The sequence below is a fragment of the Trichechus manatus genome, unplaced genomic scaffold (genome assembly GCF_000243295.1).
Source record: "Trichechus manatus latirostris isolate Lorelei unplaced genomic scaffold, TriManLat1.0 scaffold00309, whole genome shotgun sequence".
NCBI lineage: Eukaryota > Metazoa > Chordata > Mammalia > Sirenia > Trichechidae > Trichechus > Trichechus manatus.
Window position 1 is genome coordinate 763,233 of NW_004444245.1, and position 23,690 is coordinate 786,922.

At 43.7% G+C, this 23,690-nt stretch overlaps 1 protein-coding gene across 4 annotated transcripts in view; it reads right to left on the bottom strand.

Moving 5' to 3' along the window:
* Positions 1-23,662, bottom strand: part of MECP2 (methyl-CpG binding protein 2) — a 59,749-nt gene extending 36,087 nt beyond the window's left edge. For 2 of the 4 annotated variants that reach the window (XM_023725434.1, XM_023725433.1), the window contains exon 1: positions 18,601-20,371. Coding sequence is in view for 3 of the 4 variants with exons in the window: in XM_023725433.1 (XP_023581201.1) it covers positions 18,601-18,626 (26 nt within the window). In the remaining variant the exon portion in view is untranslated. Of the gene's footprint in view, positions 1-18,600; positions 20,372-23,540 lie in introns of those variants that run through there. The other 2 variants (XM_004390579.1, XM_004390578.1) reach the window with 2 other exon arrangements.
* Between the last annotated feature and the right edge of the window lie 28 nt (positions 23,663-23,690).

Below are 23,690 nucleotides of genomic sequence, written 5' to 3' on the forward strand. Positions count from 1 at the left end.
GTTGTCTTTTTACTCTTTTGGTGAAGTCTTTTGATGAGCATAAGTGTTTGATTTTTAGGAGCTCCCAGTTATCTAGTTTCTCTTCTGGTGTTTGTGCATTGCTGGAATTGTGTAACTATTCTATGTACCATATTTTTACACAAATAACGTGTGCCTTCTACGTTTGTTTGCTAACCACACCTTTCCCCTGGGAGGTATCTTTATAAGCGTGCTATGATCATTTTTAAAATTATTATCAAATATTTTGTTGTTGTTGCTAGGTGCCATCGAGTCAGTACCGACTCATAGCAACTCTTTGTACAACACAACAAAACATGGCCTGGTCCTGCACCATCCTCACAATCACTGTTATGCTTGAGCCCACTACTGCAGCCACAGTGTCAATCCATCTCATTGAGGGTCTTCCGCTTTCTCGCTGACCCTCTACTTTACCAAGCATGATGTCCTTCTCCAGGGACTGGTCCCTCTTGCTAACAAGTCTAAAGCATGTGAGACAAAGTCTTGCCATCCTCGCTTCTAAGGAGCAATCTGGCTGCGCTTCTTCCAAGAAAGATTTGCTCATTCTGTTGACAGTCCACGATATATTCAATATTCTTCACCAACACCGTAATTCAAAGGCATCAATTCTTCTCTGGCCTTCCTTAGTCATTGCCCAGCTTTCACATGCATATGAGGCGAATGAAAATACCATGGCTTGGGTCAGGTGCACCTTAGTCCTCACAATGACATCTCTGCTTTTCAACACTTTAAAGGTTTTTTGCAGCAGGTTTGCCCAATGAAATACACATCATTTGACTTAACTGCTGCTTCCATGGGCGTTAACTGTGGACCCAAGCAAAATGGAATCCTTGACAACTTCAATATTTTCTCCATTAATCATGATGCTGCTTATTGGTCCAGTTGTAAGGATTTTTGTTTTATGTTGAGGTGCAATCCATACCGAAGACTACAGCTTTCAATATTAATTATTAGCATAGTTATTATTTGCATAATTATTTTATTTAATTATTATTAAAAATTAGCATAGCACCCTTACGAAAATACCTCACGGGGGGAAGGTGTGGTGGTAAACAAACGTAGAAGGCATGTGTTATCTGCATAAAAATATGGTACAAGACAAACAAAATAAGTAAATATGTTAATGTTATTATGAACCAACATTTTCAGTGTAAGAAGATATAAAATAAAAACTTAAAAAATCCTGTAATGTTAAATTTCCACTGAAAGTATCAACATGTATTCATGACTTAAAAAAAATTTAATTAATTTTCTAGCTCTGTCCACTGACAGGGCCTAGAAGCAATGTCACCCTAGTAAGAATAAACACACGTAGTACCTACACCTTGGATTCTAAATGCGATTTCCCACTAAAAGAAACCAGGACTCCTTGGAACTAGTTCTGGTACAGGAAAAATACATGCTTGGGTGGACTTTTTTGTACCAGAAATCAAGGAATTGCTCTCAAAGACTAATTAATGAGGGTGGGTCAAGAATACACAGGAGCCAATACGAGGGGGCTCTCACTGGCCAAATTTGGAATAATTTGAACATCAAAAAAGAATGATGACTAGAACTGAATTGTAAGACGTTTAATAAATAAAATTCCATTGAGTCCATACTGACACGAGAGAGGAGAAAACACAATAGCAAGTATTCTGCCACCATTTATACCGACTATTATACAGTAACTACTATACCACCAATTCCTGAAGAAGGACATCATGCTTGGTAAAGTACAGGGTCAGCGAAAAAGAGGAAGAATTTCAATGAGATGGACTGACAACAGTGGCTGCAACATTGGGCTCAAACATGGCAATGATTGTCAGGATGGTGCAGGACTGGGTAACATTTCGTTCTGTCATACGTAAGGTCACTATGAGTCGGAACTGACTTAACGGCACCTAATAATGACAACAACTATACCACGTCCTTATTCTGAAAATTAGTAATTAAAGGCAAATAATTAAGCATCTACACTGTCTTTTTAGAAGAAAATACAGTTCATTCTTACTAGATAAGAAAAAGTTATTTAAAGAGCAATGCCAATAATAAATGTACAAGGGATGACAGAACTAGAAAAATTTCATTCGCAACCTCCAATGTAATGATGATTCAGGTAAGGTTCATCAATGAACATTAAAACCATTCTGTGAATGGTTGTGCAATACAATATTCATATGCTGCCAAAGTATCACCCAACAGATGTACATCTAATGGAAAGATATGGCAGTCACCCCCTACTTTAACCAAGTGATAAAACTTAGCATCATGAATCATGGGACGACCAGACATAATATGTCTCTGATCTGATGCTATATAAAGCACACAACATTGCCTAGGAAATACTCTTGCCAAAGTGTTTAACCTAAACAAGCCTGCAGACTTAACTTCCTAATTACAATTAATGTAAGGCGCAAACAAGTTAAATTATACCACAAGAAAACAGACAAATCTAGAATGTGGGCCTTCTATGTATAACCGGACTGGCTGCTTCAAAAAGTTAGTATCATTGGTGGAGGAGAGGTAGAGGGACAGCTCTTGTTAAAGGGACAAACAAGGCATAATCAAATGCAATACGTAAATCTTAATTATTAACTAGTTCCCCAAATAACAGCTGTAAGAGATATTGGGGAAATCTGAATTTAGAGTGGCTATCTGATAATATTAGAAAATTATTGTTAATTTTACTAAATATTATTACTGTGTTTTAGGCGAAAGTTTACACAGCAAATTAGGTTCTCTTTTAACAGTTTTTGTACAAATTGTTCCATGACATTGGTTACAATTTTCACAATGTCCCAGCATTCTCATTATTTCCATTCTGTTTGTCCTGTTTCTGTTCATCTAGCTTCCCTACCCCTCCTTGCCTTCTCATCTTCACTTCTGAGTAAAGGCTGACCATTTGGCCTCATATAGTTGATTATTTAAGGGAGCACATAAGCCAATCTATTATTTGGCTGAAAGGAAACCTCCAGGAGTGGCTTCAGTTCCAAGTTAAAAGGATATCTTAGGGTGATAGTCTCAGGGGTTCCTCTAGTCTCTATCAGTCCAGTAGGTCTGGTCTTTTTTAAGGAATTTGGGTTTTGTTCTACATTTTTGTCCCATTCTATCTGGGACCTTCTAATGTATCCCTGGTCAGATCAATTGGTAGTGGCCGCTGGGCACCATCTAGTTCTTCTGGTCCAGGCTAGAAGAGGCTGTGGTTGGTGTGGGCTATTAGTCCTGTGGACTAGTTTCTTCTCTGAGTCTTTGGTTTCCTTCATTCTGTTTTGCTCCAGAGGGGAAGAGACCAACAGTTGTATCTTAGATGGCCACTCGCACGCTTTTAAGACTCCAGACATTACCCGACAAACTAGATGTAGAACATTATCTTTATGAATGATGTTATGCCAATTGACTGAGATGTCCCGCGAGACTATGGTCCCAAGCCTTTCAACCCAGTAAACCAATCCCCACGAGGTGTCTGGATATGCTCAGGAGGTCTCTGTAACTGTGCCCTCTATGTGCTTTATTATGTATATGAATATATATGTTAATTTTTTAGATGTGATCATGGCATTGTGCTTATGTTAGAAAATGTCCCTATTTTTAGGAGAGCAAGAATTTAGGGGTGAAATATCATGATATCTGCAAATTAACTTTCAAATGGTTCAGCATAAAGGTATAAAAATACACATATTTATATAGATCAAATGCTAACAATTGTTGAAGCTAGGCAGTGGGCACACAGGTTTTCATAATAAGTTAGAAAAAAAGGTTTGGCTGAAATATAGAATTTAACAGAAGGGATAAAAAAATAAAGTCTAGGAAATCTTCCAAAATTCAGAGCAAAAAGACCAAGAAATGGAAAATATGAGAGAAAATTGAGACAGAAGACCAATATAAGAGGTCCAAAATTAAACTAAAAGGAGTCCTCATAAGAACGAGAAAATAGAAGGATGGAAAGTAACGCGTCTTTTTTTAAAAGGAGTTGACGGGAGACAAAAGTATTATGACTGAATGACCACAGCATAATGTATGAAAAAGATCCAACTCTAGACACATTCTTGTGAAATTTCAGGACACTACTGAAAACTATAAGACCCTAAACTCTTCCAGGAGAAGGGAGGGAAAAGAAGGCCCCCTACAAAAGAACCATAATCGGACTGGCATCAGGCGTTTGTTTCCTGAGTATCTCTGCATGCTAGAAGACAATGGGAGCAATGCCTTCAAAGTTATGAGAGAAAATCATTTCCAACTTGGAATCCTATACTTAGGCAATCAAGCGTAAGAGCAGAATAAAGGCATTTCAGACATGCAATGACTCGGATAAACTTATCCGTTACAATGCTTTGGACTGCAAGTAACAGAAAACTCAACTCAAACTGGCTTAAACAATAGACCCAGATTCTTTCCATCTCTTTGATCCACCACTCTTGGTATGTAAGCTTTGTCCTCAGGCTTGGTCCCTCAGTCTGGGTTATAAAAGAGCTGCCAGCAGCAACTTCCTTATTTATATGTACTGAGAAAAAGAATGTCTTCCCAGCACATGGCAATGTAAGCCCTTTCCTTCAGTCTGACTAGGCCATCTTAGATCATACATCCACCCTTGATCAATACCAGCTGCCAAACTTAAAAGATTAAATAGGAAACTTAGGGGGCAGTGAGTTTATGCTAATAGGGGAGGAACAATTTGGAAAAGGACGGTGAGAATGGTTGCACAACCTGAAGAACATAATCAGTGTCACTGAATTGTACATGTAGAAATTGTTGAATTGGTGTGTGTTCTGCTGTGTGTATTCTCAACAATAAAAAAAAATAAATTATATAAACAAATACCAGTTGCCAAGGGAATGTGCTAAATAAGAATACTTTCTGGACTGGGAATCAGGAAGAATGGTGAACAATGCCAGGGCTCTGTTAGGAACAAGGAAGGAGAGAATGGATGTGGGATAAGTAACAGCGATGTGTCCACTACAGTTTGCTACCCATGTGCCCTATCTTAGCAAGTTACTTAAGGATGTATTCCAAAACGAGGGAGTAAGACAAGTAAAAGACAAACATGGGTTCTGGGAAACAGTGGCTCCAACCCAAGAGATCAATGAAGGGAAGATTCAGGGTGGCAGCTGTGCACAATCTTAAAGAGAAAATGCTTGTCCAGATTGCAGGAGGAGAAAGGCCTCTAGGGGAAAAAGAATAATCGCAGGAAATAAATAGCGTGACTAGAGAATTTTAAAATAAGATCAAGGAATATTATTAAAGAAAAAAGAAAGGCAATTAGAAACAGTGGGTAAAATAAAAAGCTAAACAAGAAAGTCAAGGTCCAAAGATGCAACAGACTAAATTCTGGCAATGGTTTTAAGCAGACGATGGTCTAAGAAAAGAGAATCCGTTTGACCTTGACTGGACTGGTCATTCTCCTTTGAGTGGTCCAGTGATTGCGACACCTGTTATGTTGTCGTTAGGTGCCATCAAGTCGCTTCCAACTCATAGCGACCCTATGTACAACAGAACAAAACACGGCCTGGTCCCTGTGCCATCCCCATAATTGTTGCTATGTTTGCGCCCACTGTTGCAGCCACTGTGTCAATCCATCTCGTTGAGGCTCTTCTTTTCGCTGACCCTCTAGACCTATCAAAAAGGAAACATAACTCTAGCACTATCAGGTCTCGTCTTGAACAATATTTGCTTATGTATGATAATGTAAATGATGTTTACTGATTTTCAACTTTTAGAATGAACCTATGACTTGGATGTGATTATAGGGCAAAACATAAATGTTAGCAATTCTTAAGAGTGTACATGCTCAAGTATAGCTTTTAGGAGGTAAAAGTATGGGAAAGGTGGAACGAAAAGTAGAATCTTTACTATCCCCATCCTATACAGACTATGGACTAACACTGATGGAACAAGAAATACTGTTTCAAGTTACAGAGAAAATGTGACAAGGAATCTCAACACGGGGAGGTAATGGAAGCTAAGTCGTCTTCATTCATTTCAGGAAGTTAGTACAATTCTCCAAAGTTGGCAAACCAAGGAAGATGAATAAGCATATTATTTAGTTTTGAAGGTAACCAGCGAAGGAACTAAAAGCAGAAATGGTTAAAAGCTATCATCTCTGGGGTACGGAACAGGGAGGGGGAGAGGGAAACTGTTGTTTACGTCAGAAGCTCCTTTGAGCTGGCTCGTTACCTAGTGATTGTAATAGTTTGATAAGAATTCAAAACCCAAACCACCTAACTATTCAATAGCCTCCTACTGTTCTTACATTAATGTCCCAAATCCTGTACGATCTAGCCCCTGTCCACCTCTGACTGCAGATCCTTACCCTGCCCCACGCTCCAGCCACACAGGGCTTCTTTCAAGTTCCTCAGACAGGCCTTCACACATGTCCTCCTCCATACGGAATGCCTCCCTCCACCCTATACCTTGCCCACTTCTGTTCAATCCTCATTCCTAGCTTCTGCACGGCTTCCCTCCTCCTGCAAGGATGATTCCTAGAATTCTGGATTGAGAAACTAGATGTTGCTGCTATTTACTGAGACAGAGAAGACAGGAGAAGGAGCAGGAGTAAAGGGGAAAAAAATCACGAGTTTTGTTTGGGACTTGTTATAGTAACAACTCAAGTGGAAATGCCAAGGAGGCCATCAAAGGTGGGGCTCAGGAGAGAGGTCTGAGACAACAAATGCATCATCCTACAAAGCGATGAAGACGCAGAAACAATGGAAATGCCTCTTCACTAAATGAAGGCGCTACCGCACAATGAAAAGTCGGATAGCCGGAGAGACAACGGTGTAAAAACATGAACCAGAGAGGGATGGCAGAACTATGGGTAACTGACTTTTCCTCGTTTTACACTTTCCAAGTATTGTTTCATTGACCGTACATTGCTTTTATAATTAGAAAATACAATGATGTTATTTTCATTTCGGGGGAAAAGTGATAATATATATCTATATTTACTGACATAGAAAAATACTAAAGATACTAACAATATACTGTTAAAGATGGCAAGTTACAACAGCACCCATTACATGATCCTATTTATCTAAAACAATACGTGTGCATGCACACAGGCGCATAAGGAAGACTCTGGAAGGCTGTTTGAAACGCTACCAGCAAAGGTAACTTTTGGGCTTATTATTCACCAATTTATGTGCTATTAAGTATTATTAACCACTGACAGATATGTTCATTATATTTTGCATGATATGTACAGTACATTATAAGCGTTTATAAATATTTGATGTTATAATATGTTGAACGAAGCTTTAAATGTCATTTTGCCTCTTCTGTCTGTGCTTTAGGGTTTTCCTTGACTTCTTTCCCCCACATAACTGACTAGTTCAGTGCTGACTCCTCTGACCTCTGTAGCTGCATGGGATAATCTGTACAGAATAGGCATTCTTAACCTCTTTCTGCCATGGACTCCTTCTCAGATGAATATTTTAAATGCATAAAATAAAATGAATAGAAATCAATTAATAAAACACTGGTGATGAATTGTTGATAAAGTAAAGCCATATGGGTTGCTTTATTAAACCATTAAATAACAAGATCTAGAGCGGGGTCTAATAACTACCATACTTTTCAAGTAGTGATGAGCGTAAATAATACTTCAAAATACCTGTAACAACTATAATGATAGTAAACCACCTTTGATCACTCTGGCGACAAAGCCACAGGCACTCCTATCAATATGATGGTATGTTGCCTACATTCATCTTTGCAAGAAATCTAATTTTTCAATTAGAGGTTAGTAAAAATGAAGATGCAATTTTCTCCAATCCCTAAATTCTTAACCCCAGGTTAATTCTTAAGCCCCTGAATTCTTAGCCCCAGACCAGCCTCTTGGTCTACAACAATATACACCAGATCTTAATAGCAGTTTTCCCCACATGGTAGAATTTCTAGAGTGATTTTAATGTTTGTCTTTGTGCCTATGTGCATTTTCTAAGCTTTCTATAATGATGTTTTACTTCTGTAATTAAAAAAAAAAAGAGCCTAATAAATACTATGTTTTGTTGTTTGTTTTGTTTTAAGCAACCCGGAGGGGTAGCAAAGACATCTCATACAGTTGCTTACAAGCTATATTAACATTTTTTATAGGATGGCATCACTTGAAAAAAAGGCTTTTGACCTTTTCTAATGACTGAAGGTCAGAAGCCTTTTTTTTGTTAAAAGTAGTATCATCCTATTAAAAAAAAAATCAGACAATCATATGGTCGACTATGCTGGGAATGACAAATTGAAGAGGAATGGCATCGTATCCATCATCAAAAAGAACACGCCAACATCAAAAAGGACATACTTCTATCCTGAAGTACAATGTTGTCAGTGATAGGATAATATCCATACACCTACAGGAAGACTAGCCAATACGACTATTGTTCAAAATTTATGCGCCGACCACTAAGGCCAAAGATGAAGAAATTGAAGATTTTTACCAACTGCTGCAGTCTGAAATTGATCAAACATGCAATCAAGATGCACTGATAATTACTGGGGATTGGAATGCGAAAGTTGGAAACAAAGAAGGATCCAAACCAAAAAAACCAAACTTGTTGCCACTGAGTCGATTCCTACTCATAGCAACCCTGTAGGACAGAGCGGAACTGCCCTATAGGGTTTCCAAGGGGTGCCTGGTGGATTCCAACTGCTGACCTTTTGGTTAGCAGCTGTAGCTCTTAACCACTACATCACCAGGGTTTCTAAAGAAGGATCAGTAGTTAGAAAATACGGCCTTGGTGATAGAAATGAAGCTGAAGATGGCATGACAGAACTTTGCAAGACCAATGACTTCTTCATTGCAAATACCTTCTTTAACAACATAAACAGTGACTATACACGTGGACCTTGCCGGATGGAATACACAGGAATCAAATCGACTATATCTGTGGACAGAGATGATAGAGAAGTTCAATATCATCAGTTAGAACAAGGCCAGGGGCCAACTGTGGAACAGACTATCAATAGCTCCTATGAAAGTTCAAGTTGAAGCTGAAGAAAATTAAAACAAGTCCACACTCGAGAGCCAAAATACAACCTTGAGTATACCCCATCTGAATTCAGAGACAATCTCAAGAACAGATTTGACACATGGAACACTAATGTCTGAAGACCAGATGAGTTGTGGAATGACATCAAGGACATCATACATGAAGAAAGCAAAAGATCACTAAAAAAGACAGGAAAGAAAGGACCAAAACGGATGTCAGAAGAGACTCTGAAACTTGTTCTTAAACGTAGAGTAACTGAAGCAAATGGGAGAAATAATGAAGTAAAAGGGCTGAACAGAAGATTTCAAAGGGTGGCTTGAGAAGACAAAGTAAAGTATTATGATGAAATGTGCAAAGACCTGGAGTTAGAAAACCAAAAGGGGAGAACACGCTCGGCATTTCTCAAACTGAAAGAACTGAAAAGAAAACTCAAGCCTCAAGTTGCAATACTGAAGGATTCTAGGGGCAAAATTCTGAACAACGCAGGAAGCATCAAAAGAAGATGGAGGGAATACACAGAGTCACTGTACCAAAAAGAACTGGTCGACATTCAACCATTTCAGGAGGTAGCATATGATCAGGAACCACTGGTATTGAAGGAAGAAGCCCAAGCTGCACTGAAGGCATGGGTGAAAAACAAGGCTCCAGGAACTGACAGAATACTAATTGAGATGTTTCAATAAACGGATGCAGGGCTGGAGGTGCTCACTCATCTATATCAAGAAATTTGCAAGACAGCTACCTGGCCAACCGACTGGAAGAGATCCGCATCTGTGCCCATTCCGAAGAAAGGTGATCCAACAGAAGGCGGAAATTATCAAACAATATCATTAATATCACATGCAAGTAAAATTTTGCTAAAGATAATCAAAAACGGTTGCGGCAGAACATCTAAGGGGAACTGCCAGAAATTCAAGCTGGATTCAGAAGAGGATGTGGAGCCAGGGATATCACTGCTGATGTCAGATGGATCCTGGCTGAAAGCAAAGAATACCAGAAAGATGTTTACCTGTGTTTTATTGACTATGCAAAGGCATTCAACTGTGTGGATCATAACAAATTATGGGTAACACTGCCAAGAATAGGAATTCCAGAATACTTAGTTGTGCTCATGCAGAACCTATACACGGACCAAGAGGCAGTCGTTTGAAAAAAACAAGGGGATAATGCATGGTTTAAAATCAGGAAAGGTGTGTGTCAGGGTTGTATTCATTCATCATACTTATTCAATCTGTATGCTGAGCAAATAATCTGAGAAGCTGGACTATGTGAAGAAGAATGTGGCATCAGGATTGGAGGAAGACTCATTAACAACCTGCGATATGCAGATGATACAACATAAAGATAACAAAAATCCTCACAACTGGACCAGTAACATCATGATAAACGGAGAAAAGATGGAAGTTGTCAAAGATTTTATTTTACTTGGATCCACGATCAACGCCCACAGAAGCAGCAGTCAAGGAATAAAATGACATATTGCATTGGGCAAATCTGCTGCAAAAGACCTTTTTTTTTTACTGCACTTTAGATGAAGGTTTACAGAACAAATAGTTTCTCATTAAACAGTTAGCACATATATTGTTTTGTGACATTGGTTGCCAACCCCACAACAGGTCAACATTCTCCCTCTGGACCTTGGGTTCCCTATTACCAGCTTTCCTGCCCCCTCCTGCCTTCTAGTCCTTGTCCCTGGGCCCCTTTAGTCTCGTTTTGTTTTATGGGGCTGTCTAATCTTTGACTGAAGGGTGAACCTCAGAAGTGACTTCATTACTGAGCTAAAAGGGTGTCCGGGGGCCATACTCGTGGGGTTTCTCCAGTCTCTGTCAGGCCAGTAAGTCTGGTCTTTTTTTTTGTGAGTTAGAATTTTGTTCTACATTTTTCTCCAGCTCTGTCTGGGACCCTCTGTTGTGATCCCTGTCAGAGCAGTCGGTGGTGGTAGCCGGGCACCATCTAGTTGTACTGGACTCAGTCTGGTGGAGGCCGTGGTAGTTGTGGTCCATTAGTCCTTTGGACTAATCTTTCCCTTGTATCTTGTTTTCTTCATTCTCCCTTGCTCTGGAAGTGGTGAGACCAGTGGAGTATCTTAGGTGGGCAAAAGACCTCTCTGAAAGTGTTAAAAAGCAAAGATGTCACCTTGAGGACTAAGGTTCGCCTGAAACAAGGCGTGGTATTTTCAATCGCTTCATATGCAGATAAAAGCTGGACAATGAATAAAGAAGACCAAAGAAGAATTGATGCCTTTGAATTATGGTGTTGGCAAAGAATACTGAATATCCCCTGGATTGCCAGAACAATGAATAAATGTGTCTTGGAAGAAGCACAGCCAGAATGCCCCTTGAAAGCGAGGATGGCGAGACTTTGTCTCGTGTACTTTGGACATGTTATCAGGAGGATCAGTCCCTGGAGAAGGACACCGTGCTTGGTAAAGTAAAGGGTGAGCGAAACAGAGGAAGACCCTCAAGGAGATGGACTGAGACAGTGGCTGCAACAACGGACTCAAACATATCAACGATTGTGAGGATGGCGCAGGACCGGGCAGTGTTCGTACTGTTGTTTACAGGGTCGCTATGAGTCGGAAGTGACTCGATAGCACCTGACAACGACAACATCCACCACCACCACGTCAACTTAAGTGCTAGGATGGCTTTAATCATCTCCATGTTCTTTCAAGGCTAGAAAAACAATTCACTAGAATTATTTATTTTAGAGTCAAAAGGAACAAAAAGACAAACTGTCACAACTGCAGATGTTTGGCTATTTTATTTGCCAAGTGTAATTCCAAAAACAGCCAAAAATATTAGAGGAAATTAGTACTTAATATGGACTAATACCTTCTGCTGTTTACAAAAACACAAAAACCAGAAACACACAGAAATTTATATTAAAAAATTAGTTACCAAATATGTGTAGGAAAATTTAAAAAACAACTTATCAAAGCAATGTCGAAACTTAAGTACCACTATAAACCCCAAGGAAAGCAAGCGTGCTTTAACGTTTTCAAACGCGATCCGCATGCAGAGCAGGCGCATGCTTTGGCGGCGACCGGGGAGGCTGTAAAGGAGGCAGGAGGTACAGCTCAGAGGGAAATGTGCGTGTCTCAGAAGCTTGCTTTGCTTTCTTTCAAATCTAAAAATAAAACCATCAGACTGCCCTATCAATAAGTCTAGAAAATGGGTGCCTTTTTTGTAGAAAGCTTTTGCAAACACAGAAACAAAAATATCTTCTTCTCAGTTAATAGGACCCAGGGATATAAACATAAACCAGAAGCCACTCCTCTCCCTCAGGGCTCCAGCGGAGCTTATGTCACAAAAATGTTTATACAGCGTGAGGAGACATGTTGAATGAAGGAGTGAGTCTACACAGACCAACACGGACCAATCCCAAGGGCCAAGCATCCAGAAAAAAAAGCAAGTTGCAGAATATTACATGCAGTGAGATATCATCCTGTAAGTGTAAGAAACACTTTAAAATATTACATATGAAAACTGGGATGGGAAGGACCCATGTTACCGTGAGGAGTTATCTCTGGCAGGCAGAGTGGAGAGTGGAAGATGGGCTGGGATTTAGCTGGCTCGGTAATATTCTAGTTCCATAAAAGAAAGCTGATACAAATACGGCAAAATGGTGACATGCATGAAGCCTGGGTGCTAAGTGCATGAGCGGCTACCACCTGGGCAGACTGTCCGGCCAGGGAGGACAAGGGCGGGGGGCACTGCTGGGAGGCCTGGACCTCAAGGGCAGAGGAGTGGGGATGGTGAGTGGCGCGCAGAAGAGGGCTCAGCGGGGTTGGCACAGCACTAGGCACGACCTGTTGGGCACTAGTGCTTGACAAACGGAAGAGCTTGCTTCCACATCGCTTTCTTCACCTCAAAAGTCTTGTTAAACAAGTAATAAATAAAGGTCAGGAGAACTAAACAGTGGGCTTGGCACCTGAGTCAGCTCACGTCCATGCAAGCTTCTGGCCTTGCTGCAGCCCAGCACTTTAGAGCATCAGAGAAGGCTGCATTAGCGGAAGTCCTGACTTTTCGGGCACTGCCAGCTCCTGGGGGCAGGAGGGGAGGAAGGAAGGTTCCCAGAGACTTGCAGGAGGAGCCCGGGGTACAAGGAGGGAAGGGACAGGAAGTCAGTTTGGGGAAGATGACATACAGAGCAGGGTGGAAAGGGGACAGGACGGACGGACAGAGGGATGTCGCTTGCAGAGAAAGCCAAGCCTGTGAGACACCCTTGGTGCTGTCGACTAAACACTTTGAAAACGCATCTCCCCACTCACACCTTCTCCTTCAGATCTTAGGGGCCAGCTTTCCGGATCTTCTTCCCTGATCCCATCTCCCCAATTAGGTGGGACACCCGTTAGGTTTCTGGGGTGCCCCTTAGCGCCTGGTACTTCGCTATCATAGCCCTTATCTCTGTGAGCCTGTAAGATGGATGAGGGAGGGCGGCCCCTGTGCTAGTCACCACTGGGGTCCCAGCACCTAGCACAGTACCTTTAGAAAGGTGAGAGTCAGAGACAAAGGAAACAGAATCAACCTGTTGGGAACACTTCCAGCGTATTCCTTCTGTTTATTACCATACAAACGAGACACAACACTTGGTTTTACAGGAAGATCCAACAGCTGAGGGAGACTCTCAAATTCCAAGTTCTAAGGAGCCACTACAACTTAGAACTGCCCGAAACCAAAAACACCCCATTTTCTTCAAGGTTCACAAACAAGATGTGGCCAGTTTCCCTTCCCAAGAAAAAGGCCCTGCTCACAGGTCCTGCTTACACGAGGTTATATCTGATAAAGCGAAGACTTCAAAGTTTTGCTTTCTAGCGCAAACTGCTAACAAGTATTTCTTCCTTGCCCAATTAACAGCTGTCTAATCTCTAAAATAGTGCTGCAGTTGTAAACTCGTGTGCTTATCCACTCCTAAGTAGTTTTTTCTTTAAAAGTCTGCAATTAAAAAGCCACCCTTGATTTAGCACTATCTATCAAAGTTGAAAATGCATACAGCCTGTGACCCAGTAACTCCCTCTTCTAAGCATTTATCATACAGGGAAACTTGCCCTGAGCCAAAGGGCATATGCAGAAGACTAGTCCCTACAGTATAAATGAAATCTTTCAATAATTGGAAACAAAAATATCCATCAACGGAAAACTGGCTGAATAAATTAAGGTACACCCATTCTACTCCAAACCTTGAAAAGAATGATCCAGCTCTACTGTGAACCGATACAGAACAACCTCTAAGATACAGTAAGTGGGGAGGGCAAGCTTCCCAAATGCGCACAGTATATTCTATTGTTTATGTAGATGTGCGGGTGTGTGTGTATATACACATAAAGGACACATACATAAAAATAAATATCTATAAAAATTAATAAGGAACTGGTAATGGTGGCTGCCTCCAGGGAGAAAACGGGACAGCTGAGGACATGGGTGGCAGAAGCCCTTCCACTGTATAACCTTTTGTACCATCTTCTGAATTTTGTACTATATTCCTAATTATTTTTAAAAATCATTTAAAAAAAGTCTTATACAATAAACCTTTTCCTTAATCATAAATCATTTCTATCACTTCTCCATTAAGTAAAAAAGATTCTCAGTCCAAATCAGGACTCCACTTCAGTTTTGAGGGTATTTGTTAGATTTAAATGATGCAAGTTGCAAAAATTACATCCGCTCCCCTAAGAATATATTCACTAAAAGCCTGCTTCATTTTTATCAGCTATTACAGAAAAGCTTCAACATGATCATAGAAGAAAATTACCATTTTTGTCAGTACGCAACTTTTATTCCACCACAACCCAGCTAACTGAATATAGAACTGTTTCAACAGAAAAAGGCCCTCATCATAATTCAAGACGAAAATCAGCCTGCAATTATATCAGTTAGAAAACAAACCATGCTTATGTTGCAGTCTATCCGAAAGCTCTAACTTCTATGTCAAAATTTACCTCCCCTCCCCACACACCGGCTTCCTCCTAGCTTATATAAGACATACTTCCACTCTTCGAGTCTTCCAGAATAAGCACTGTACTCGCCTGGCAACATTACCTCTATCTCCTCCCCTCCCCCACCCATGAAGAGGGCAGCACAGCCTCCGGGGCTCCACGCCATCCCTGGCTCAAAGCAGGTGCCCGAATATTTGTTGGTGGATGAATAAAGGGTTATCTGCTAATGGCCCTGCCATCAAGCCTCACAAAGAAAAAATTTAGAAAGAGCAACTTTACGGAGAAAATAGGGAAGAGTTTAAGATCTATTATTTTTCCTTTAAGATTTTAGCGTGTGATACAGGTGAAAAGCAGATGACTTATTCAACCAGTGGCAGAGACACTGGCTAACAGGATCGGGACCTCGCTGCACTCTACTTCGCAGAATCGCCAGGTGTCCTGCCTCAACAGTGCTTGAACAGAACCTCCCCCCAGCTGGCCGCTCCCAGCCAGCCTTCCGCCACCTGCTCACAGCAACCCCCTCCTCAACCGCCACCACCATGACCACGACATCACCCCCCCCCCCCGCTCGCAGGTGCGCCAGGACTACAACCAGATCAACCCGGAGTTCTACGCCTCCTCCGTCTACCTGTCCACGTCTTACTACTTCAACCGCTATGACGATGCGTTGAAGAATTTTGCCCAGTATTTTCCTCAGCAATCTCCCGAGGAGAGGAAACATGCTGAGAAGCCGACGAAGCGGCGGGACCAACGAGGTGGCCAAATCTTCCCTCCGGATATCAAGATACCAGATCTCGACGACTGGGAAAGCGGGCTGAATGTAACGGAGTGTGAGATACACTTGGAAAACAGCGTGAATCGGTCACGACTGGAACTGCACAAACTGGCCACTGGCAAGAAACGACCCTCCACTTGTGTGACTTCATTGAGACGCATTACCTAAATGAGCAGGTGAAATCCATCAAAGAATTGGGTGACTATGTAACCAATGTGTGCAAGATGGGGCCCCCTGGAACCTGGCCTCGTGCAGTACCTCTGACAAGCACACCCTGGGAGACAGTGATGGAGAGTTAGCCTTAGCCTGGCTGCCCCACAGCCACAGGGACGACTACTTCTGTGGTCACCAAGACACAGCATGCACGTTGGCTTTATCTTGACCACTGTACCAAAACATCCACTGCAGTTCTTTCATTTGTACCATTCCTTCAAATAAAGTTAATTTGGTGCCCATAAACAAATAAATACCAAAAAAAGTATTTAAAAAACCGTACGAAAAATATACGAAACTTACCTATACTTTTTTGTATGTATCCATATATTTTTTTTAGAAGGAAGGAAAATAAAGATGAATAATTATCTGTTCTTAAAGTAGAAAAAGATTTTCTAAGTATAAAAGCAAAAGAAGAAATCATAACAGACGTTTTATATATTAAAAAGACAAGCAAAATCAAGACATGCGACAAAGTAGGAAAATTTTTTTACACGATGACAAAGAATTAATATCCTCAATACATTAAGGGTTCTTACAAATCAATTTACAAAGAAATACCCCAACGGAAGAATGAAGTAGAGCACAGACAGACAACTCACAAGACAAAATACAAACGGCCAGTTATGGAGATTCAGCCTCAGTAATAATCGAGGCCAAAGATGGCCACCTGATCCCGGTAAGGGTATGAGAAACTGGCGCTTTCGTGGGCTGTCCTGGGAAGCGGTACAGCCATTCTGGAAGGTGATGTGGTGGCACCCACCAGCACTGCTCAGTCTGGGCAGCCGTTCTTCAGCAAGGCTGGCTCATAAGGAAGTTCACTACAGCGACTCTTCTGAAGAGCAAACCAGTGGAAACACCTGCAGGGGGATGATGAGCTACACGGACAGAGCGTCGACACCACGGACGGACTGGCTGCTACCGACACGAGCGCCGCACAAGAAACGTCCTGGCCCGAAGGAGCTGCGATCTCTGTATCTTCGCTTGTTTAATAATTTAGTTTATGTTTGACGTTGCAATCTATGCCTAATACCATCCCATACATCTGTGGAGGAGAAGATTTCGAAGGCTCTACATTAAGCTATTAACAGCAGCTACTGCTGAGGAGTGGAACCTGAGACTAAGGGGGAGCTGTCATTTTATACTTTAAATGGTTTGTTTTCTATAAAAGCATGTATTATTTTTGTAATTTTTTAAAAGGAAGAAAATATCAAGCACTTAGCTACTAAAGACAGGTTCTGGCTTTGAGAATTCCCTTCAAAGTTCCTTGAAGCTCAAATGGCCATGTCTTCCCCATTCATAAGTAATGAGCTATTTTTTAAAATATCTCTTCCTTCCTACATTTCTTAAGAGAAACTGCATAGTGTCAACACTGCCTGTTTTAAAAAAAAACTCATTTGTAATCCGAGAAAAAGAACATTAAAAACACAAACCACCACACCAAGCCTAAAAACCTACCAGAAGAAATCCATTCACTCACCATATTACATTTAGGCAACATAATTTCTGAGACAATACACAAAGTGTTCGCCACACAACTCCCACCAGCACAAATCCATGGAGTACAAAGAGCGTCCTGTCCATGTGGCCCAGGGCACAACCCTCAGCAGTAAAGGGGAGTGACAACTGGAGTCACAGGACCAGGAGCAGAAGCAAAGTGGGGACTAGACGGAAACACAACACTCCCTGCCTTCTCGCACAGCGTCTGTTTCCCTCCACCTAGGCTTCACTTGCACATGGCTTCTGAAGTGGGCTCTTTCCTATGAAAGTCTAAATTGCTTTACGGTGAGCAGTTAGGAGCCACTGCCGAGTTAGAGCACAGAGCGTGCTCCCTGGGGTCTAAGCAGAAATTGAAATGGCAGTCGATGTGCAAATCACAATCTTTCCTAAGAAGACAAATGGAAACGTTTGATTGAAAGGGTCTGCCTCACCACACTGAATACTGAAATTCAGGGTGTCAAAATATCAAATGTGGACTGACCGCTGATTTAAAAAAATCTTAAGATGTTGAGCATACCAGTGGAGAAATGAAGGAAGCACTCAGTTTTCAAAAATGAAGTGCACACAATGGTGCCGAAGTCACTAAAGGCGCAGCTGATCCGTCACGTGGGAATCAGGCCTACAACAACTTCTAGCCCCAGCTTCTCTAAAAGCATCCTGCTCTTAGGTCTAGATCTCTGGCTGCGCGTCTGCATGCAGCGCGCGCTCCATAAGGCACAGCCACCACTGTTCTGGGAAGTCATCTTTACAGGGGACTACACACCAGTTCCCGCACTGGCAAATGCACTACAGGCACTCATCAATGTTTACCGGTGAGTCATTTACTGAAACCCAACCCAACCCAGCCCTCCTGAAGACCGCTAGGCCGTGCAGCAGCAGGTGGAGGGCTCAGGAAAGTGCTTCCGGCGCAGTGGACCTGCTTCAAGGTGAACTGGGTTTACAGCTCACCAGTTCCAGCTTGACTCTGACTCCCACCCCCAGATCACGCTGTGCTACCGAGGAACCCTACCCACACTGACCATTCAGGGCTCAGGGAAGTGACTTTTTTTTATTATATGGCACAGTTTGGCGCAGTTATATCTTTAGTCTTTGGGGTACTTTTGTACTGTCCAAGAGTGGTATATCTTTTTTTTTCCTTAAAAACAGATGGCCAAACCAGGACATATACTAAAAAAAAAAAAAGGAAGGTTACTTACCTGAGCCCTAACATCCCAGCTACCATGGAATCCTGTTAGAGCTGGTCTACAGAAGCAAGATGTATTCTGGGGAGTCACATGTCACATCAAAGCAGGAACTGGTGAGTCTGTACTTTTATGGAGCCTAAAACAAAGAAAATTGTAAGTTGAAAGCCCCCATTGGGCTGCACGACCTTTTTCCCAGGGCAATTTGGGACATCTTGAAGACAAACATCTAGACAAAGTGCTACGCTAGTTCCCGGCTGAGCTAGCTAGAAGCAAAGTCTGGCACATCACACACGGTGCTACAATCAGAGAAAGGCGCCTTCCTGTCCGAATCGACAGGCACAAACCTTGTCACCTCCAGGGTACACTTTGACACTACAAAGCCTACCGTTAGTGGTGATCTCTGGCAAGTATTTCTGCCACCAATTCATACAGAAATACTCTGGGAAAGAATACATGTGCAAGAGAATACGCAGCAGCACCAAAACACCATCCCAGAAAAAACACATGAAATCCAGAGGCAAAACTCCCTTTTTCAAGCAGCTGAAGCTGCAAAGAGCTGTGACATCCTGTAAAAGAGCTCTAAGCCAAAGTGAGAGAAGCAGTACCAATGGAAACCAAGAGCCCTGGGAAATCCAGAGCCATCACCCAAAAGATGCACAGCTATTTCAGAGCAACCACTTTTAAATCTTTCAGATCAAACGCAGTGACCGACAAGCTAAGGTAGCCCTTGTTCAGAAAAGAACTTTTGTCGTTACATTTTTAGCCGTTACGATAACCATTGTTTCCTTGTTACAACGTAAACCGCCCCGTATTAGCTAATCTCAGATGCCTTGACTGTCCAGTCCAACTGCAGCACTTTTATCTTTAGACTAAAAAAAGACTAGACTAGAGCGTACAACTTAGAAGCTCTTCACACAATTACTCATGTAATCAAACCCAGAGAAAGGGCAACACCAACCAAGTCATTTATGGCTGGCCTAGAACTACCAGGAGGAATACCTGGAATATATATAGCTACTGTGGCTCAGTGAGGCCTCATAATTCCTTTAAACAAAGATTTAAGTCATAGAACGCTTTGAACTCCCAGAAGGCAAGTTCACAATATTACTCAGCTATATAATAAAAATCAAACTGGTATCCCGGCTGGGAGGCCCCGGAGAAGCCGTAACTTCTCAAGGCCCTGAGTTTTCTTTACTTGTAAACTGAGGGAGCTGGGCTAAGGTTCCTTCCAGCTCTGAAAGTTTAAGATCTTTGATTCACTCAAGATTTCATTAAAAACCAAAACCAAAAAATGTGCCAGAAAATGAGAACAATGCGGTGAAAACCGCAGTACAGCAGTGATCTACAGGTCTATAGACATGACACCTCCAGTTCCAAAGGCAAGTAAGATGAGCGACCCCTTCCTAAGGCTTGGTCCCACCAGTGTCAGAGGCAGTATCAGGAATCCAGACAGCCACAGTAACCGCAAACCAACTACCTGACTACCGCAAGGACACCCAACATCAGTGGGCACTGAAGAGCTTATAAAGGCCGAGGCGTTAGCAGCTAATGGAGCGTTACCCCATCTTTGGCATGGGGGTGGGGGTGTCCTGCCCTCCCCCAATTCCCACTCCCACTCAGTTATTCCACGCACCACACCTACCATCAATCTCCTAGAACAAAGTAGTCAAGCAACGGCATACGAACAGAGCTTTCAAGAGGAGAAGTTTCCTTGGATGGAAGAGAAAGGCAGAAGTGATCAGGTAAAGGCATGAGAACATGGTCTGTGTAAGCAAGCCCAAGAAGAGTGACCACTCACATTTGTTCTGCCCAAAACCATGTAAAGGCACAGTGGTGACAACCGCAGTTGGACGGGGAAGGAAGAGCTGGTACAGAAGCATTAGGACAAGGTCCTGCTGCTACAGCGGCCACCGTGCTCTACCCAAGAAAAAGGTGGTGTTTGCCACCACAGGAGGCTGGTCAGCCACATCAACGTGAAACCGCCCGGTTGATGCTCAGTCGGGCCCCAGCTCAGCAGCGGCTCTCGGCGCTGCGGCGTGGACGACCAGTCACTACGAGGCAGAGCACTGGGCGGGGGGGCGGGGGGGGCACCTCGCCTCACAGAAAACTCAGGGGGCCAAGCTCCAAACTGGGCTGAGCCAAGTACAAGCTTCTCATGCGTGTTCATTCAACTTTATGAAAGAGTAAGAGTCTGAAGCCACACCATTTATCATGAAAACAGTCCCACGAAGGTACATTAGAGTTGGAAACTGGACGCAAGTAAGTAAGGAACTAACAATTTTAACCTCTGCTGTCCTTTATTCTCGACTGAAGAAACAGACTTCTTGTTCCATCTCCGTGTGGGGGTGGAGGGGAGGAGTTACGTGGGGGCGACACCATAACCCAATCACCTAGCCAGCTGTTTTTACAAAAACTACACAGCTTGCCTCTCCCCCGACACCAGAGTCAGGCGAGCAGGCAACAAGGACTCCAGCTGGAAACTGTAAACATGTGAACACAGAAATAAAAATTGAATCCTAATCCTCCTGACAGAGGTCTGTGCCTTACCCCAGACCCACCTCAGGATCCAAACTGCACGATGCTTTCCCATCAGGTGGAAAAAGGCCTGGTACTCTAGATTAAAGCACTCCACGCAAATGTTTGAAAACAGGAAATAGAAAGGTGTGATGGGCCAGCACTAGCAATCTGCACAAAGCTTCTTCAAGCTGCTAGGACACACTGCCTTCAGATGCCACCGGGCACTTTCCAGAGAAAACTAACTTTGGTAGGATGCCTGTGCCGTTTAAAGGGCTGGGTCAAACAAGCAGCTACCTGGAGGGGCCCCAGAGGAGGCAATCACATTGTCAACCACGGAAAGCAAACCGGAGCGCTAGGCTCGTCACGTCATCAAGGGAGGCTTGTGTGTCTGTGTGTGTGGGCACGAACGTACCCCAGCGATGTGGCCACCAGCTGACCTGCCATGAATGGGCCATCTGTGGCAACTGATTTCAATCAACACACAGAAGTCCACTGTACCTTTACCTCAATCGAGTGCGCTCTCTAAAATTCAGACACGTTCAGGTACGAAAATAAAAGCAAGTGTTTTGGAGGCTTCCTGACTAGGAGATAAAGTAAAAGTCCTGAAATAAATAAGCCTATTTCCCTAAATCTCTGGTGGAAATTCCCAAAAGACCTAAAAAATCCAGACCTTGTCTTCTTATAGGGACCCAGCATATTTCATAAGACCAAAGAGGTCAGCTTAATCTCGTTATTAACTAAAATGACTGTGATCCAGATGCAAATTCCAGCTACAGAACCCAGATTTCTCCTCTAGAGTAATCACTGCCTATGAACAGTTTAAATTCACTATAGAGGCCTGAATATGCTTCATTCCTATAGTATAGCAAAATGTTTAAAACTTGTGGGAGTCCTACAGAGTCTACACCAGTTAGCTGCACACGGTCATAGTTCTGATTCCCTGATCACCAACCACCCCCTTAATCATATCCTATAATCTCACCAATGTGGGTCACTGATCCCGTACACTGGAGACACACATGTCAATAGCTTCGCAGAGCCCATCCTGTTACTGGAAAAATCACCAGAAGTACACATCTGCCTGACCGTGAGTCAGGAATATCAATTTTGTGGTGGAGCCCATTTCTGCTGTGACCAACCCACACCCAAACACACTCCCGACAAAAGCCACTGATACAAAGGTGAAAAAAGGAGATTTGCCATCTTTTCCAAAGCAAGCTTTCTCCCCTCAGGTACCATACTTATCAGTGTCATAAACCGTCTCCTCTGTGAGAGCGATCTTTTGAGACTCTTCAGGATGACCTTAAGTCTTCAGCGCAAAACCAGAGAAACATTACCACCGCCACATTAAAGTCACCTGAGTTTCAGTTGGAGTGATTCAGTCATAACCCAATCGAAGAGAGGATAAACTTTCAGGAGAATCGGCAGGAACCACAGCAATGCAATGAACTTGCCACATCTGGTCTTGGTGATCTTGTGCAGGGAGCGCTCCAGGGCTATGGGAGCCCATTACATACTATGTCCCATTACACTTATGTAACTGGAAGATCGCTGGCAAAGGAGGGAGGATGGGAGAGCGCTAATATTCCGAAGTCAGAGCCCCCCCCCCAAAAAAAAATCCTTTGAGCGGCCCGGGGGCGCGCTCACGCCGAAGAGCCTCACGTGCTGCCGGACAAACAGTCCCCTACCCACGGTTCCAGAAGAGAACTATAGCCACCTCTTTATGATGAGTGGTGGGACCTAGGACATTATGTCTATTCCCTTTTGTGGGTGGACAATAATTCCCGCCTACTTCTTACTGCTAGATGTGGAAAGGAGACGGTGGATGGACTCCCTTCCAGTGGGGGCAGAAAGTCATGGAATGGACGAGAAGGAGGGGGAGGCCAAGCCTGGAGATGGGGGGTGAGCGCGCAGGAGCCCTTGTGGCGCACTCTCCCGACGGGAGGCGGACTGCGCACGCGCGCCGGTGGGGGGGGGGCAAAGTAACGGGAGAGGGGGCGCGAGAGGGAGGGAGAGGGGAGAGCGCGATCCAGGGAGAGGCCGGGTGCGCGGGCGCGCGACGGCGCCGCGGCCCGAAGCCCCAAGAAGGGCAGGACGCGCGCGCAGCCACGACAGGCGAAGCCCCGGCGACAGGGGCGCCCACGGGGCAGAGATGCGCGCAGAGGGCGGGAGGAAGTGGGGCAGAAGGCCGAAGCGGCCCGGGCGGCGGCCCCACGAGCCCGCGGCGAGGACGGTCACCCGCGAGCGCGAGTGACGGGCCAAGGGGGGAGCCACCAATGGAGGCGGCAGGCGGGGGAGGGGGAGAGTAGAGAGGAGGGACGCCATCCGCCAGCCCGAGCCGCCCGAGCCCGCGGGCCCCTCCCGCGCCACGTCCCGCCCCTGCCCCCCTCCCCCAAGGAAGGGTCCCCGCCCGCGGCCTCAGCGGTACCACTCACAGTCTCTCCTCCTCGCCTCCTCCTCCTCCTCCGCTCGGCGCGGCGGCGGCGGTGGCGGCCATTTTCCGGACGGCTTTTACCACAGCCCTCTCTCCGAGAGGAGGGAGTGCGCGCGCCACCGACGCCGGGACCCCGCACGGCCGACGTCGC